Source organism: Plectropomus leopardus, chromosome 10, assembly GCF_026936395.1.
Source record: "Plectropomus leopardus strain MGB_pleo_1.0 chromosome 10, ASM2693639v1, whole genome shotgun sequence".
NCBI lineage: Eukaryota > Metazoa > Chordata > Actinopteri > Perciformes > Serranidae > Plectropomus > Plectropomus leopardus.
The window spans coordinates 32,233,126-32,251,166 of NC_142185.1; the positions used below are offsets into that span (position 1 = coordinate 32,233,126).

The 18,041-nt window shown below is 39.4% G+C and overlaps 1 protein-coding gene across 3 annotated transcripts in view; it reads right to left on the minus strand.

Annotated features, from left to right (window-relative positions):
• Positions 1 to 173: 173 nt before the first annotated feature.
• Positions 174 to 18,041, minus strand: part of LOC121949001 (interleukin-1 receptor type 1) — a 29,683-nt gene continuing 11,815 nt past the window's right edge. For 2 of the 3 annotated variants that reach the window (XM_042494586.2, XM_042494584.2), the window contains exons 2-12: positions 12,660 to 12,737; positions 11,622 to 11,874; positions 11,022 to 11,214; positions 9,848 to 10,019; positions 9,062 to 9,124; positions 7,687 to 7,822; positions 7,247 to 7,401; positions 5,518 to 5,661; positions 4,013 to 4,180; positions 2,919 to 3,187; positions 174 to 1,730 (exon numbers count right to left, since the gene is read on the minus strand). In XM_042494586.2, coding sequence (XP_042350520.2) covers positions 1,434 to 1,730; positions 2,919 to 3,187; positions 4,013 to 4,180; positions 5,518 to 5,661; positions 7,247 to 7,401; positions 7,687 to 7,822; positions 9,062 to 9,124; positions 9,848 to 10,019; positions 11,022 to 11,214; positions 11,622 to 11,874; positions 12,660 to 12,735 — 1,926 coding nt within the window. In that variant the 5' untranslated portion in view covers positions 12,736 to 12,737 and the 3' untranslated portion in view covers positions 174 to 1,433. Of the gene's footprint in view, positions 1,731 to 2,918; positions 3,188 to 4,012; positions 4,181 to 5,517; positions 5,662 to 7,246; positions 7,402 to 7,686; positions 7,823 to 9,061; positions 9,125 to 9,847; positions 10,020 to 11,021; positions 11,215 to 11,621; positions 11,875 to 12,659; positions 12,738 to 12,858; positions 13,213 to 18,041 lie in introns of those variants that run through there. The other variant, XM_042494585.2, reaches the window with a different exon arrangement.

Here is an 18,041-nt window from a genome sequence, read left to right on the forward strand (position 1 = left end):
AATTTCCACTCAACTGAAAAAAAATACCACTGGTTTTGCATGTAGGTGCCTCGCAATGATTCATCCTCTCTTAATAGAGCTGCAGTTAAATATAGGCCAGCAAACCTCAATTGCTGCTGTATATCGTCTCAATGCAATAGACTTTTAACTATTTGAAACACAATGAAATGAAATGCTTTCCAAAGTATGATTTATTAGTTCATTGTGAAAAATAAGAAAAGTAAAGTACTTTGCAAAATTTCTATTTATTGACAGAACAGTGAAGCCCTGATGGCAGTTCACATTCAGTGCACATTTTTGTAGACTGCTAACAACATTTTAACACTTTGTGGTGCTTTGTTGTATGAAATGTGCCGTAAAAATAACATTTAATAAAAATAAATACATTTTTCATAAACAATTTCCTAAACTTAATGGCCAGGACAAATTTTGGCATTGTATGTTACATTTGCACTTTATTATGTAGGAGGTACATGTAAACTTTCTGTTTGTACAACACTGTGGTTAACGGGTGGTTTAGACATAACAACCACTTAGTTATGGTTAGTACCAATCACAGCTGGAAGAGCAGTGGTGTCTCAATAAAAAAACAACTGCTTTTGGGGGCACAATCCCTGCCGAAAAAAAAACAATTTCTCAGTTAAAATGCAGTTTTTTGGCCAATATCCTGGCAGAAAACACAGCAACACTCACGTTTGGTGCCTAAAAAGCTGCTGGAAACACTGTGACTAGGTAAATCACAACTGGTTTAGTTTTTCTTGTATTGAACAGTGATCTGTAGCTTGGCAGGCGTCCACCTCCAGATGACAAAGTCAGCTCATATACTACGCTGCTTTAGAAACATTATGATACGTATGAAACGTGCAAGTGTAACATTTGTGGTTTGCAGAAACGTATGGTGACTTCTCTTTATCGTGCCTTATCTGTCGTTCAATAATGGTAAATAAATGGCAGTTTATGAAATGCAAAGCTCACACTTTGCGCCGTGATTTCTCATGACATGGTAGGCCTTTTTTTTTGTATTTACACCTTCCATCTTACATATGTATAATTTACACATTTTATTCGATCAGTCCATCTTTGACAACATTATTCTTTCTACTCTTAAGTCTCCACCTGCCTGGAAATGTCAACAGTTCATATTCTGATGCAGGCAAACTCGAATAGTCCAATCACTGTCATGATCTGCTGACGTCGAGTCTTTGAACAAAGCATTTTCAAGCTTTTGGCATCACTTATATACTGTACATGCATGGTGCATTTATGGAGCTTTTGCCATCAGTTGTGTGCTGAGGGTCACTTTTCACGCAGCTGTGTTGTAACCCTGCATGCGTTCCTCACAACTTCTGATAGATTACAGTATTTATGTGTGTGTGAGGATTCACCACCACACACATCTGTATTGGAAACCAGCGGCTCTACGGTTCATAAGCTCATGAATTCAGCAGGGAAATCTTCTCGGGGTACATCGCCCTCTTGCCCTTCACCGGCATACGATATCTAATCTCCTTCCAAAACTTGGAGGAGGGGGAGAGAGATGGTGACAGCTGCGTGTCCTGTCCACCTTTCTCCTCGTCCACGCTCCTCCTCGTGCATGTCCTCCACCTTCGCTCCGTCCTCAGGCTCTTCCACCAACACGCGGCGCCCAGCTTCTTCCTCAGGTGACGCACTGACTCTGGGAAGAGAGCCAGCTGAGCGGGGCTGATCTCTTCCATCTCAACCAGAATCACCTGTAAAACAGCTCGAATTAGAATCAAGATGCCTTTTTAAACGTGAGCAAGAAACTTATACTAAGTTTAAAGTATTTCACTGACTTACAGATGCCCTCTGAACAAACCTAGGATGTCTCTGCAGTAGGATCATGCTAGTACTTTTGAAATTGGTGCTACATGACCAGAAAAAACAGAGAAAAAGGACGCTTTTTATAAAGTGGTGGAAAACCTACAAATACCAGAATGCAGCGTGCCACATCAGACCAGTAAACGCTGGTTGGGTGACATAATGCCTGCTCGCACTTGTGAAACGATGGCGGTCAGCTGGCCATCAAGAATCTCGTATTGTAGTTTAACGGCAAGCTAAAAAATCTTTCTGAAAACACTGAAACATGCAACCCATTAACAGAATCTCGGTTTATTTTAGTTTAGTTTAGGTGCACACGATTAAAAACTGCATAAAAACCAGATAAATAAACCAGGAGAGGTCAAGAAGCCCGAGGCTTATACAAACGGACCCCCTCAACTTGAAATCAACAGACAAAAACAATGAAGACGAAAGAACAAACAGCTAAGATTTTACAGAAACAATTACTGCTCAGTTTGACTGTTTTTTCAGACTTCGTTCTGGGCGTGCAGGAAGCAGTATGGTGCCAACTTCCTGTTCACAAACTCTCGCTTTTAACAGCGCATTAAAGATGTTTCTGAAACCATTTTAAGGGAGAAATAGACGGTGCAGTAACGTGCTTAGTTTTACCGTTTGATGGGATTTAGGTCTGAGTTTAAGAGAGAGACTGGGGCGGGTCTGTATTCGTGTGTCTGCAGTGGCTAAGTTTGGTTTTAATTAGTTATTTGATGCTATTACAAAAGTAATGAGTTAACCCTTCTGTTTGATATTGGGTCAATATAATCAACATTTAGTTAAATATCAGTCAGACTTGACTTTGAATCAGCAGAAACCAAATATTTTGTCTGTTTCAGGCCAGGTAATGTTCAGTGGTTTTATTAAAGTGTGTTTACTCATAACGGCAGCCCGATGCTGCAGGAAATGAGATTGATAAGATCAGTGAGATGAAACCATAATGTAAATATTGAATAGTGGAGCTTCAGTACTGTCAGCCTTGGGTAAATTAAAGATGTAAATCACACGTGACTGGACTTTATGTAGCCTATGTAGAGCGCACATTAGCAGATGTGTTTTCTCACGTTGAGAGATTTCTCCAGCAGCACTTTGTGCATCCCCGCCAACAACTCCAGCTGCTGCCTTGTGTCTGGATAGACTTCTACACTGTCGTCAAAACTCTCGTTTTTCTGGCTTTTACTGTTTTCGCTGCTGTCACTGCTCTTAGTGATGGTGTTGTTATTATTGCTACTGGTGCTGCTTGTGTGTCTTTTGCTGGTGAAGGTCGAGGCGTTGTAGAGCAGGAGGAGGCGGCGACTGGCTTGAATGTTCTCTTCCACAGAGTCCACTATGGCTGCAGGGAGGAAACAGAGGATATGAGGACATGCAGTGGTTTTGCATTAGAGAAGCATGAGTCTGATAGGTGATGATCCCCAGTGGAGTATGTATGTAGTCATGTATGTAGTCATAAAGGTAGTCATGTATGTAGTCATGAATGTAGTCATGAATGTAGTCATGAATGTAGTCATGAATGTAGTCATGAATTCATGAGTCTTTTGACTCAGGGTAATGAGTAATAACTATTTTACAAAAAACCCTGTTACACAAACAGACTTTAATCTCGGTGGTTTATGATAAATTATTCAGACGTTTCCTCTAAATCTGAAAGGGCTGAACGTGTTTGGAGTTTAAAGCTTCATTCATAATGTGGAATTTTTTGTGCTTAATGAACATTTTAATGCTGCACAGCTTTTTTTGGTATGTCTGCTCATTCTTTTTAAACCCAACATTTCTGCACAGCTGCAGATTAAGGGGCTGATTACATGACATCTGTTCTTGCATGAAACGTTAAACTTTTGTTGCAGTTTAGTCTTTCGTTCACACAACAACAGCATTTTGTTAAGGCGACCTGTAATAATTGCTCATACATAGACTGCTTGTTTTTAGGGGTGAAAAGCCATTGCGATCCATTGATAAAGGCCAGGTTTACGATGGAAATACAAGCAAGGGGCTGCAATTGTTTACCAGATTTGTGTGATACTTATAAATTAATTTTAAAAAAGCGCTGTTATTAGAGTTGTCGTAAAAAGAACAGATGGTCCGTGTTTCCACCGTGGACACCTGTCACCCTCGTATCTGAGGCGAGTACAGTGCTGTCTCCACCATGTGGGTAACTTACCTTCCCCCGGCAGGCAGTCACGGCCTGCTATGAAGAGTTTGTAACCGCAGGCCTTTTCCAGCACCTCAGGTAGAGTCTGAAGGGCAAACGTCTCCACGTCTTCACTGAATCCGACGGCACAGGACTGTGGGTATGCCACATATGCGTCATACAACTTCCCATCCAAATCTGACAGGAAAAAAAAAAAAAAACAGGTCGTTACAGGCATTTTCAGTGGTGGTTTCGTCTGCACACATTGTTTTATTTTTACAAGAAAGGTGCTACGGATGTACTCAGATTCATCAGTAAGGACTTTCCCATGTCATGCCAAAACAGACTTTTTTTGTTTTTTGAGGACTTGTTAACGTACAGTCCTGGGTGGTAAAAAGGTTCGTCTGTTACATAAGCAAGAAGCAGATGACATTTCATGAGAAACGCTGCAGGCAGCTCTGTGGTTAATTTGTTTCCTGTGTTTGCTCTCACTGTTGACAGTCAGGTCAGCTATCGGGTAGAACTTAAAATTCTCAGAGTTGTGATGAATGTGTGGGTACTGTTAGTGTGTGTTGCCATTTCAAAGCATCACTGTGGGTTTTTTTCCATCTTGGAGCGCTGTGAGTGTGGTGTATTTTCTGAGAGGTGGCTTTATCAGTAGGTATTAGGGCTGGGCGATAAGGCCTAAAAATAGGCCAAAAAAAGAAAAGGCCAAAAAACTAGATTTTATTTTAGCGATAAAAATTAAAGGCAAATTAAATTCCCTTCTGTTAAAGTAAACTAAATTTTCCTTTTAGGGTTTAAAGCAGCAAACTTGTCTTAAAAGTGCACTACGTAAATTCAGGGGAGTGTTTCACGAAACATATTTACATGAATTGATTTCAATCACATCCTCAGTGATATGCAGCGTGACTGCATCAGTAACAGCTTTTCAGCACGTTGCTTTCCTTTCATATGGGACACAATGGGAAAAAGCCTCCACTAATGTGGGCTGCTTTTTACCGGGTGTTTGTGGGCTGACGCCGTCTTGTGCATCTCGGAGTGAGACACATTTCTCCCCCTCTGCTGCATGTCTCTGCTTGAGATGCTGAAATAAATTGGTTGGGATTCTGCATTTAGTTGCAAAATCCTTTAAACAAACTTTGCAGCGGACGGGGGTCTGTTCGAGATCTGACTCCGCAAAAATCAGTTCCAAGTGACTGACGAGACTGTGTCTTTTTGGGAATGTAGTCTTCACTGCCATTTACGCTTGCTCTAATGTTGCCGTGTGTGTGTGTGTGTGTGTGTGTGTGTGTGTGTGTGTGTGTGTGTGTGTGTGTGTGTGTGTGTGTGTGTGTGTATTTCTGAGAGGGGAGCGCAGAAGGAGGGCGCAGCTCACTGTGACTACAGAAGCCCAAAGGGAGCAGTGGGGGAGAAAAATCACACAAATTGAGCCACAAATTTGAATTAAATGATAAAATCAATTTAACGCTCAGCCCTGTCAGGTGTATAATAATACTCATGAAACATATAAAGAATTAGCTCTAAAGTATTACCTTTGTTTGTATAGAGGTATGGAAATGCTTCCCTGATGCACAGCACGATTTCCACCTTAAAAAGGTAGCAGATGATGACGCTGGTGATGAAGAGAACTGTCGCAGTACCAAGCACTGATCCAATGGGGAGCAAGTAGTTGGGATCTGCAGAGATGAACATCACAAACACCAGACGTTCAACTTTAGCTTGTGTCTCCACCTTAGACGCGAAGTTATAAGATGGAATAAAAAGAAAATGCCAGTTTCAAGGCTCATTTTCCGACTTTTCTCCAAGTTGCATTTAAGCTTTTGTGGCATGTTTTTTCTTTTCTTTATTGTATTTTAAAAGTGTGACAATGTCATAAGCTTTAGAGCATGTGCGCTATCACCAGAATGATATTGTTTAAATTAATAATAATAATGATTTAATATAAATTTGTTAATGTTTACTACAGTCATTAAGCTGTTCTCTGCTAATAACCACGGAAAGAAAAGAAAAGTCATTTTAAAGCCTCTTTATATTTATCTTTTAATAACAATTTTAAAGGTTATGCCCTCAATGTCAACTTTTCCCAGTGGTATTGAAAATGGTATGGCATACTGATATTTTTCAAGTTATTGCTGAAATTCCAGTATTGCGATAATGCTAGTGCAAAGTGTAAAAAAAAAAAAAAAAGTTATTCAGGTTATTTGACTTACCTGACACATGGATGGCTTGAAAATAATGTTCCATTATGGCGCTTTTAAACATTTTTTTAAAAATTGAATTAAAATTAGAAAATTGAAAACACCTATTTTGTAGTGATTTCATTTGCAATAATTAAATAACCAGCTTCAAACCACCTGCAAATTTTATTGTGGCCACGTTGTTTTCACCAAGTTCACCTCTGCAGTGCAGATAATGTCTTTATTGATTGAGGAGGAAACGTGTCAGCCTGCACCCTCTGCTGGTCGTCTTTCTACTAGGAAAGATTATCATTACTCAAACTGACAATTTTGATCATCGCTGATATTTCTAAAAACCACCATCACGGTGAAATCTCAGTCATAATTATTTTTTAACATCAGAGGGACGTTCAATGGTTTATTGAAAGCGCTGAAATTTATAAAGTATACAGCAATAAAATTAGGTGAAGATTAACCCTTTAGGTCCGCTTTAATATTACACACGCCTGTATCATTCTGCCCCAAAAATGCGTTTTTCAAAATAAAACTTGTACATCATTGTTATTTTTTACTTATCTTTCATTTTTTAACCAACATTGGTCCAATCATAGATTCATTCATTAATTTTCAGAATTTTAAGCCTTTAAATGCTAGGTTTTGGCATTATATCTTTGTTTTTCGATGAAAAACAAAACAAAACAGAAAAAAAAACAGAAAAAATGCATTATTTTCAATATACCACATGCAAAGTAGATTTTGGTTTTGATTATCACAGCTGGGATATGTCAGTGAATTGCAGCAACGTTGATTGTGACACTGCAGGAACAGGAAATAGCATGTATTTTCTCCATGTGCCAAATATGATTAAAGAAATGACATAACACCTGGAAAAAGCAGGGCTCTGCACTGGTCTTTTCTAATGAGTAGCCTGATACAGTGCTGATGGTCAGTTAGCAATGACAGGCACAACCTTCATCCGCACACTTGTAAGTAGGAACAAGAGTAGCACCCAGCGCCTGATGTTGCTTTTTTCCAGGCAGTAAAAGATGCAGTATGTGTCCCTGTCTTTACTCTGTGTTTTTACCCTCTGGTAGGAGAGTAAAGTAGCCCACTGGCAAGCCCCTGGCGCTGTACGCTCGACATGTGTAGTTTGTGTGGAGATCCTCCTCCCTCAGCTCAGAAATCACGAGGACCTGCTCCAACCATAAACCTTTTTTAGGTTCATCCTGGTGCCACAAACTGGTGAGGACAGACAGTAAGATGTTATAATACTGCACTTGGCTAGACCTTCATATTACTACTTGTGATATGGAAAAGTTACTTAAAATAAATGTTTAAAAATCATGCATGCTTTCCTTTGAAATTCTCTACATGAAGTTGTATTGCAGAAACGAATACATAAAAAAAACGTGATTTATGTCTTTGATATTTCGAACATAGGCATGTAAATTTTCAGAGTTATCAGCTGCTGTACTCCAAAGGCAGCAGATAAATCAAAACAAAAGAAAAGGAAGGAGTGCTGACCGCTCTTTTGTCGTGTAGATACGGTGAGAGGGGTCGGTATCGAGGATGAACTTGTTTCTGATCACCCAAGCGATGTCGACAAAGGGATCCCCGACACACGGCACAAACACCCGGCATGGCTTGCTGAAATTGGATCCTAAACGAATGCACAAACAATAACAAAAATTATATTCAACAAACTATATCTTTTAATCTGTATGAACCTAAATTTAAAGAATCAATATTTTCTAAATAGATTACAATTTTTCACAATTTTACCCGCTCAAAAACTTAATTCAAGTTTCGCGCCCGAAAACAAAATTTATAAGATTAAATTTGAACACATCATGATAAGGTCATAATTTAAACTCTCCCAGAATTTATTTTTATCATCATCATTTAACTCAATGCAGCCTCTGTGAGTTGTTAGTTCAGGCCACCAGCTGCTAGCTGCTGACGGTAACTCGCTCTTTTGCTGCTGATTTTGACGCAGATTTTTTTGTTTACAATACAACATTATCAGGAAAAAAATAGGGTGCGTCCCATGACACATTGATAGTGAGTTTAGTGCGTCTTCCGTCCCAAAGGCTTCCTGGGGAACATCTTTGTTTGTCCCAAACACAGTTTCTGCTGTCACAGGGATATCGAACATCAGCAGCTGCCATCAGCAAATGTCATAATTGCCAAATTAGGACTTTCCTACGCAAAATGGAAGGAAGATTACCTTATTCATAAACTGCTTTTAGGAAACAGCTCCCATGTCAGCTGTGGGAGTGTACAGTTACATTTTCATGTTCCTGGACAGACAGAAAAGTGCTAAGCAAAGCAGAAACATGCTTTTTTTGAAGGGGAAGAGGATGTGATCCCAAATGAAGATGAGAATTGAAACCAGGATCCTACAAGAATGTCCTCAATTCAGGCCAATACAAGCAACAGTTTCAAAAGCCACACCCTGTATGCCAGCCTATCAGTTGCACAACGAGTCCCCAAATCTTTTTTTATTGTCCCTGGGACAACAGGACGATGTCAGTCTCAAGTCCTGTTTTTTAGCCTTTTTAACATTGATGTGACACAACAGAAAAACATCGGCCACTGCCATCGGTAAATGTCCTTTTCGCCAATAGGCCGACAGCAGTCAACAAGGCAAATATCAGCCGAGACTGATGTTTGGCTAAGAAATCAGTGCATCCCTACTGTAAACGCATCACAGCCACAAACATTTTGCTCTCCAATTAGACTCCAGTAAGAAATCTACCCAAAATGTGCATTTACATTTCCTCATCCCGTAAGTCGTGTCACTAAAGTGAATAAGAAAGTTGTGTTTTCCATTTCATCGATACACGTTTAAGCTTTAAAACGCCGTGCTTCACCGAAAATACTGCAGACGGGGACTCACCTATTGCTACCTTGATTGTTTCATTGGCTGGTTCGTGCACTTCTGGAATCAAAGTGTACCTATCTGAAAAGACAGAGAAGAATAACAGTTACAAAGGGGGGTAATTTTATGTATTTAACCTTTTTTTTTAACCATGAAAAGACCCACTGAGTTTCAAAATCTGTCTTTTAGCAGAGTCTTGGCCAAAAGAGATGCATAGTGAATTTCACATAAGAATAAGAAGAATAAACAGACTAAGAACACAACAACAAAAAGTTAAAAACAAACGGCATAAAGATTTTTACAACCAAAAACAAACAAAGGTCTTAAAACAATCTGCCAATGTAAAACAAACAACTAAAATTAGCAGCGTTTGGTAGCCAGACATGTGCATTTAGATGAGGAAGCAAAACATTAATAAGCACTTTTACTAAAGACGGTGCAACTACTGACAGTTTTAGGAGAGAACATAAAAAAGGAGGCAGTTTATGTAAAATGGCCTTATAAAGAGAGAAGTGTACCAGTGTTCAGTTAGTACAGAGAAGACAAACCCACTTTCTCACACTAACACACTGTGATGGTGTGTGTGCAAACCTGAGGCTGAGATTATCTATTGACGGAAATAAACTGTACATGGAATAATACCAAAGAGTTGTTGTTGACGCTGTTTTTCGTTATCAGTTCAGCCTCTTATCAGTAACCTTTGTCGTGACTTTGTGTTGCTCACTATTGATTGCTCGTTGTGTTGGTGATTTAGAAAAGTGAAGTTTCTTTCTCGCACAGTAAAGTCGTGATCTGTGTTCTGACCTGACACCCATGCAGAAATGGTCTCGGACACAGATCTCATTATGCCGCCGAGAGTGAAGCTCAGGGTACAGGTGTAGGAGGAGTTGTGTTTAGGGTCCACTCCGATGATCTTCAGTGTGGTTGGATCCATGTAGGTATACGTGCCTACTCCGTCCACTATGGGCTCACAATCCTAGATGACAAAACAGCACAATAGAGTCAGGTAATTGGGATAATCACGGCCGTGATGATGCACAGCACAAAACACGACCTCGAGTGTGATTGCTTTTATACAACAGTTCTACAAGCGTCTTTTATTGGTTAATATTAACAGATTTGACAACAGATTATGATTTAATGATTTTGTTTTGGCTCCGCCGACACAAATAGTTCCACGACTGCTGGAAGTGACAGCCGTTGCCTAGCAACACATAAACATTTTCCTGCCTGTGTTGTCTGTTTTCATCTTTGTTAGCTCAGTCTTTATGTTCTGCACAGAGCAGCTGCTTCGTATCATGAACATTTATCTCTTGTTTTCAGTGAAATCACTCTCAGATGCTTCAGTTTGATCAGATAGTTCTTCGCTGCAGCGCGTCTCCGCTCACTGCCATGACCTCCGTCACCTCGAGTCTCGTATCAGACAGTGTGTGTGTGTCGGTGTGTGTTGGTGTCGCTCAGGCTGTGGATAGTATCAGACAAGTGTGCCCCTCTCAATATGAAGAGTCTCATGCACGGCTGGAATAGAAACGTGCATGTGCAAGTATTTTGTTTTAGAACTTTTTAGGGAAAGTGCATGTGTTTGGGACTGGAAAAGTGAGACTTGGATTATAACGCATGAGAGTTTGTGAACAGATGTTATGTAGTTTTACTGTTATTAAATGTGGTCCCCAATGACTTCAATTCATGGAGATTTCCTTTATGGCTTATCTGTTCATGATGGAGGCATGCAGAGAAGTTTTCTTCATGAATTTAAGGTAACAGGTGGTGAGAAAATGTTAAACAAACTAAATTTTGCAGGTGAAGTATTCTTTAATTTACCCTTCAAAATTGCCTCCTGATCCAGTGAAGATGACGCGCAAACTGACAGTTATACCCAGATTGTTATGTCTGTATAGATCCAGCCCGACTGGACTACTGCACATGATGTGGAGTAAAATCATTAAGTTCATGATGTCAGTGCTTTCCCGTAACTCACTTTGTACCACTTGATGGAGGACGTGATGTTGTAGCTGTCCAGTTTACCGATGTAGTCCCTCAGAGGGCAGCTCAGGATGTCATTTACTCCCATCGTGAGTATTTGACGAGCTTTTCTGGGCCGTCCACACTCTCCAGCAACGGGCAGCTCCACTACCAGCTTGGTGGCCTGCCTGTAGCACCAATAGGGGGTTCTGTTGAAAATTAAAGTGGAAATTAGATTAAAACTGTGATTTTTTTTTTTTGCTCAAAATAAGCAAAAAGCAGCTTTACCAAGAGCTTATTAGTTTAACAAGAAATCAACAAAGTCAAACTTTTTTATCCACTGAAGATGTATTTAGGACAGACAGAATGGCCGTTTACAGTATCTGCATCGTTAATAACTTGTTGAATAAAACAGCACAAAGTCAGTAGAAATCAGCCTGTATGTGAGTTTTTTTTTCTTTTAGTGAACGTAAGACGTTGATGTGTACTCTTTTAAAGAGCATGTGCTGCTTTTTCAGTAGTAGACAGTAATTCCTGAAGAGTAGACAGGCACAAACACGCGCAGTTATTACAAGCCCTCTATTGATATATATATTTTTTACTGATGTTACCTTACCTCACTATGCTCACATATTCGCCATCGTCTTCCAGCGTTATGTTAAGAAACCACAGAGTCGTCCCGCGCACCAGGACTCGACCGGTCTGCTCCCTTATTTCTCGGCCCGTCTTTGAGTCGTACCAGCTGATGTTGTAAGGGATAGATGTGAAGTTGAAGACATACGGCGACACTAAGGTGCTATTCAGCATAGCCACGTCCCCGGGAACAGAGAAAACCCTCTCAAACTGGAGATTATAGTTGGTGCAGTTCTCTGAAACACATCAGTGGAGAATGTATTTGTCATTTATTTAGCCAGTCAGCTCTGATAGAGCTCTGAGCAACCATGTTGATGTCAAAGTTGGGATTTTGGGAGAGGAAATTGTCTTGTTCAATAACTGCAGTTCATTCAATAATTTTGTGTTTTAGTAATTAACATTAGTAAGTTGAGAGGACATTTTAAAATCGAGATATATATTGTGTATGACAATGTAGCCCTAAAATATTGCAGTATTATTTTAATGCCATATCGTCCAGCCTTACTTCGGCATTTCTTAAGGCCCTTTTATACCATAATACTATGATACCGCCCAAGCCTACCCTCGACTTTAACTTTACAAACTGCTGCTGAGTAAAACCAGATCTCACGAAGAGTTCCTCCTGCCCTGCAAAAACATCTGAATTCAAAGAGGGGACAAATAATGATACAAATGATACAGAAACAAAATACAGAATTCAGTTTGTATCCTGTATGTCCAGTTTTAGAGCCACCAGCAACATTCACATCAATAATATAAACTGAGTATTGACAAAATACAAGTCACAGCAGTTACACCAGCGGCCATAAGAGGGCGATAAAGTTCTTCTCTCCAGATTGGAGACAGATGTTACAGTCAGACTTGGCAAAAACATCTGACATGAAATACTTAAAAATACAAAACAAAAAAACAACCCTACAACATATGCATAACTTATTATGTAGGTATTTTGCTAGATATTTTTAGAGCTCTAGCGGTATTTTTGTATTTTGTTTTTTGAGAAAAGTGTGACTCAGCTTACCCTGTTGAAATCCTGTACAGATCCCATACAGCCCGAGGCAAAACAGCAGGCTTCCCAGTGTCGAACGCTGGCCCATGGCTGAAACACACACACACACACACACACACACACACACAGTTAGAGATGAACATGTACAACAGGCCTGGGTGAAAGTGCTACTACAGGACAGCAGCCTCGTGACAAACAGCCAACAACTTACTGGAACAGCGAAAGTGACAGATCACACGAGGCTTCAGGATACAGCAACAATCAGCAAAAACAGTTTTCTTTCCCCTTTAAGTCAAACTGTATCCTTCTCTAATATCTCTAAAATCTGTCTCTTCTTCCCACTGCTTCGCTCCTCCCCTCTCTCACCCCTCTCCTGCAGACATAGATGACAAATGTTCTGGTATTTCAGGAGTCAGTTTTGCAGAAACCTCTGACAAAACGCTGCGTAACGCTTTAGAACTGGAAGGAGTCCCAGCATTCCTGAACGCTGCTTACGCAAGTGAGGGCTCCTGCTCAGCCTTGCCTGTAAATCTATGAATGAACACTGAAATCCCTCAGGGGAAAGTGATGTCCTGTTTGTCTCATACTTGTATAACTACTGCATTAACTGCGGGGCAGAGTCAGTCTTTGCGCGTGGGTGTTGCATTCCTGTTAATTTCTTTTTTATGGGCCGGCTCTTGTAAATTAGACAGCACCAGTAACATTAATTCTCATTTTTTCCAGCAAATATGACATTTTCTGTTGTAAAAATATGTTTTGCTGTAGGTGTTAAACAAAATATAGATTACAGAACATGTTAATTTTGGTAACTTGCGTAGGTGTAAAAACTGTGAAAGAGAACAACACTGTTGAGGATGGAAGTGATCATCACCTTTGCCACCATGTTCACACTTACAGTAATGGATAAGTCCCTTTTGAAATCTGATGTACTCTATTTCTGTGGAATGCAAAAATATTTATATATATATAAATATATATATTGCAACAGTACCTATTTAACAGTTTACCTTCCTGAAATTTCACTGCGGTATACGGCATTTTGATGGTATAAGTGTGCTTCATACTAATACAGATACTTTTCATACTAATAAATACACAAAAGAAACCCACAAAATGTTTGGAAACGTAATATTTTCACGCCTGCTTTCCTATAAAACAGAGAAATACAACTATACATCTTTTGAATTCAACTGTTTCCTGCTCACAGAAGAAGATGACAAAGCTTAATTGCCTCATTAACTAATCATAAAATCAACTCAAACTCAACAGTAACAAAATTAAACTCACCCAAACCGTCTTGATTACTCTTATTTGTAATTTAGTTAGCAACTCTACTGCTCCAACAATCACCACTTTGGTTAAGTCAAAATAAATCCTTAATTAACGTTAGATGTAAAAAAACATGCCGTTATTCCCCATGGTCTCTCTGCCTGTTCGCTGCTGGCTGTTTACAGTCCTGTAACTGAGCTTTGATGGTACGTGCTGTGCACTACATACAGTGAGTTTAACAGAAAAAGCAATGTCTGTATGATGGTATTGAAAACATAAACATTTCTAAATACCATTGTATACCTTAATACTGTGATACCGCTCAGGCTATTTGGTAAAATAATGCTTTCAGTACCAAAAAGCTACAGATATTCAATACCTACCTCTACTACAAGCACCAAATTGCAATATGAAGGGAGCCAAAAACTTGGAAAGTTTCTTTTTAAATCCAAGACAGGATATTGAGCAAATTTTGACAACGTATTCAAATGACCACTGAAGAAAAAAAGTGCCACAGGAACTGCTCCAACAGACAAAAACACATTCGTGATCAGGCTTCCAGAGAAAACCACAGTGTTTTAACAATGACCACTCACCAGCTAGTCATTGTTGGGTGTTGTCATAATTGAACGGTACAAGCCAGTATTATCAGGTGCTGTATGACCAGTCATGTGGATTAACTGTGATAAAAGTAGGTGACTAAAGCTGGAAAAAGACACGGACATAGTTGACTGTGGACTGTTTCAGTTAAACAGAAGTCTCAGAGTTTTCCACTTAATCAATGAAAGTTACAAAAGTATTTTCAGCTACGATGTGCATTTTGCTCGGCAGTAATTTTCTACCACTTGGCCCCTGACATGCATAGACTAGCTTAAAAAAGGTTAAGTGAGTGAGGCTGATGCAAGATGATTTGAAAAGAAATGAAAAGAGTACTGTAGAAAGGGTGTAGGTCATTTCCTGACTATCAGTTAGCAGTTACTCATTAGCTGCATTTACAGCAGTGATCACGTAAGAGTGCTGCAGCTAAGTCCCCACTGAATACCACTTCTACATTTTTACACAGAACCAAATGCCGGCGGCATTATTTCACTCCAGTATGTACAGTGTATACACTGCTTACCGTGATCAAAAGACGCATGACAGGCGTGATGTTTAGACATTTGGACATTTACGGCAGCTGTTTTTTTTTTCTTCTGAGTTAGCTTCTTTTTAAATGTCCCGCGGTGGGTCACGTACATCAACACGTCGTTAAATATCACACTCGTCACGCTGTTATTACCTCCATTTCTGGCTCAGAGGCAAGGCCACTGTGTCCGCCCATTCCGAAATTGGACGTTATATACGTAACAGCGAGGCGGCATAACGGCGTGATATTGGCGGCTATTGATATGCGGCTCTTGACAAGAGAGACACAAAAATAAAGCAACATACCTGTATTGGCTTTCTTTAAAAAAGTGAAAACCTGTGTTTATGGCCCCACTGCATCTAACAGGCCATTCATAACACACTGCTTAACACACTTGGTTAACTTGTGTGCAACAACAAAAGCTGTCGTGTTTGGTGTCAGGCCACATTCGGATAGGCTTCACAGTCATATTTCAGCTGCTCTAATCTAACCACATCTGTCACCACACTCATTCACAATACTGAATCTAACATCAGCATTTCCACTGCAGGTACCTCTTACTGATCTTTGCAGCGTATTCAGTGGCAGCGCTTATAATGTCGCATCTTAGAAAAGAGGTTCACGTGCTGTAGGTTGTCTGTATTTCTGAGAAAGCTCAGTTAAAATATTTAGCATCACCAGGAAGGGTTTTTTAAAATGCTGCTTTACCATTCCAGTTTTCACGAGGGCTGCCCCTTGAGAGTCAGAGGCTCACTTCATCAGTCAGAGACCCTCAGTTAGTAGCGATTGCGTCAAGTTGAACTGTCATTTTTTTTCTGTGTGGTGTACTTTTTGCTGCGAGTGAGTGCTCTTGACTTTCACTCCTCTTTGTGGCTGCAGACATGCAGGAGCGCACTGTAAGGTGACGAGGCAGTGAATTTACAGCTCACAGCCAGTTTACACCAAACCGTCTCTGACTTTTGTTCGATATCTGTTGATTGCAAAAAATGTTTTACATTTAAGACCTGTGATTAGTGCTATTAGCTTGTTTTTTATATGACGTGAACGCTGCTTTCACACTGATAGTCCAGCAGAGCCCTTTCAGATTTTAAAACTTTGAATGGAAAACAAAAGAAATTGTTAAATATTTGTACTGAATAGCTAAATCCAATTCCACTGCTGTTGTTCTGAGTCACGTACAGCCCTAATTTTCACACAATGGTGCGTACATAAAATCCTGGCATTTAGCTTAGTATTTCTTTTAAAAAAGCAAATATTTAATAAAAAAAATAGTCAAGTCCCTTTGGGTCATCAGTCTCAAGTCTAAGTCAAGTCTCACGACATCAAGTCCAAGTCTTTTATCAATGTTATGACATATGTTGTAACAGTGTTATAAAATGATTCCAAAAGTTAAACTAGAAAATAATGTTTGAATATTCTGCACATTATTATGTCCATTAAAAATAGTTAACTGGAAATTTAAGTAGTGAGAACAAAAGTCAAAAATTCACTGTACTAAATTCTCATAGAATCGATCAGCAGTTTTCGGTTGAAGATAACAGCATTTGTCCGCAGCAGTCAAAGTTTTGTTGTTTGTAGCGTGTGTGCTCTCAGCAGAGTGTGAAGACAAACAGATTTTTCCAAGAAAATGGTAGCAATGAAATGTGTGAAACTGCTGTGGCGAAGAAGACGGTATACAGGAGTAAAGATGATCTAAACCACAGTGTCTGCATCTCTCCATTTCGCTGCAGGAAGACTCTGCTGAAGAGAGATCAAAAATGTGCAGCTAGAAAGACGGTTTAGCGGTTTAGCAGGCTGCAGTGAATCTATAGTGCTGCAGGTGCTGTGGTTTGACTTTTACCGCTTTTTCCTGCTCACAACTTTCAGGTGCACGTTTTCTTTGCACTTTGACTGGCAGTGTCCCCAAATGTGCACTTTCACACCAGTAGCTCAGTTCGGTCTGGAGCAGAAAGGGCAGAAAAATGAGATATAGTTGAATTTAGTTTTGGTCCAGTTTGTGTTCACACTGGTTTTTAAAAACAAACCATGTGAATATGGAGCCATGCAGACTGACGGGCAGCTTATTGATTTGGCGACTGAATATCCTGCATGTTCAGCGCATCAGCGGGGCCCACGTGGGAGGATCTAATTATGGTGACTGAAAACAGGTTAATGCTTCTTCGTGTTTATTTATGTCCTTTAGTGTCACAAAGAGTTTCTGAAGAATTACACTGCAAATCAACTAAAGGTTAGAAATAACAATAACAAAAGAGGTATCTTTGTACAGCACTATTTCCAGTATTATTTCCTGTTTTCCTCTATTTTTAATTGGACACAATTATCTGAAAATAAACTATAAAATATTTTGTAGTTCAGCTTTTGAAATCATGCTAAGATGAGGCTAAATATCTGAAACAACTCAGACAAATTTAATGTCTTGAGACTTGTTTGACTAAAATTCACAAGACTTGAGACTTGACTTAAACTTGAGACTGAGACTAGAAATGTCTTGACTTTTTTTTTAATATTTGCATTTTTTTCTAGCTATTGAGAAGTTACAGTTTTATCTTTGAAACATGATTAGATGATTTCTGGTTTTCTATTAGGGGTCAACATATTATTGTCCTGGCCGATTATTTTAGCCAATTTTTGGCATTTTGCCCATTATCTGTATTGGCACTTTATTTTAATGCTCACCAATAAAATTAGTTAAAAAGTGCAAAGTCAGTCAGCATGGGGGGATTTTTTTCTTTAAAAAAAACCCCAGCAGGGAGCTATTTTTATTCATTTTTAATTTCAATTGTCACTTGACTTTATTAAAAAAAAAAAGTTGTCAAGTTGATTTTGCCTTTTCACCATGTTTTTCAAAAGAGATCAAACCAATTTACTGACGTTTTAAAGAGTTTAATAACCAAATATCACAAAATCACAATTTGGCTCAAAGTTCTTCCAAAGAGCACTCTGTATGCTTTGACACTTATTTTTTAGTATGACAAATCAAACAGTTGCCTACAAGTTTT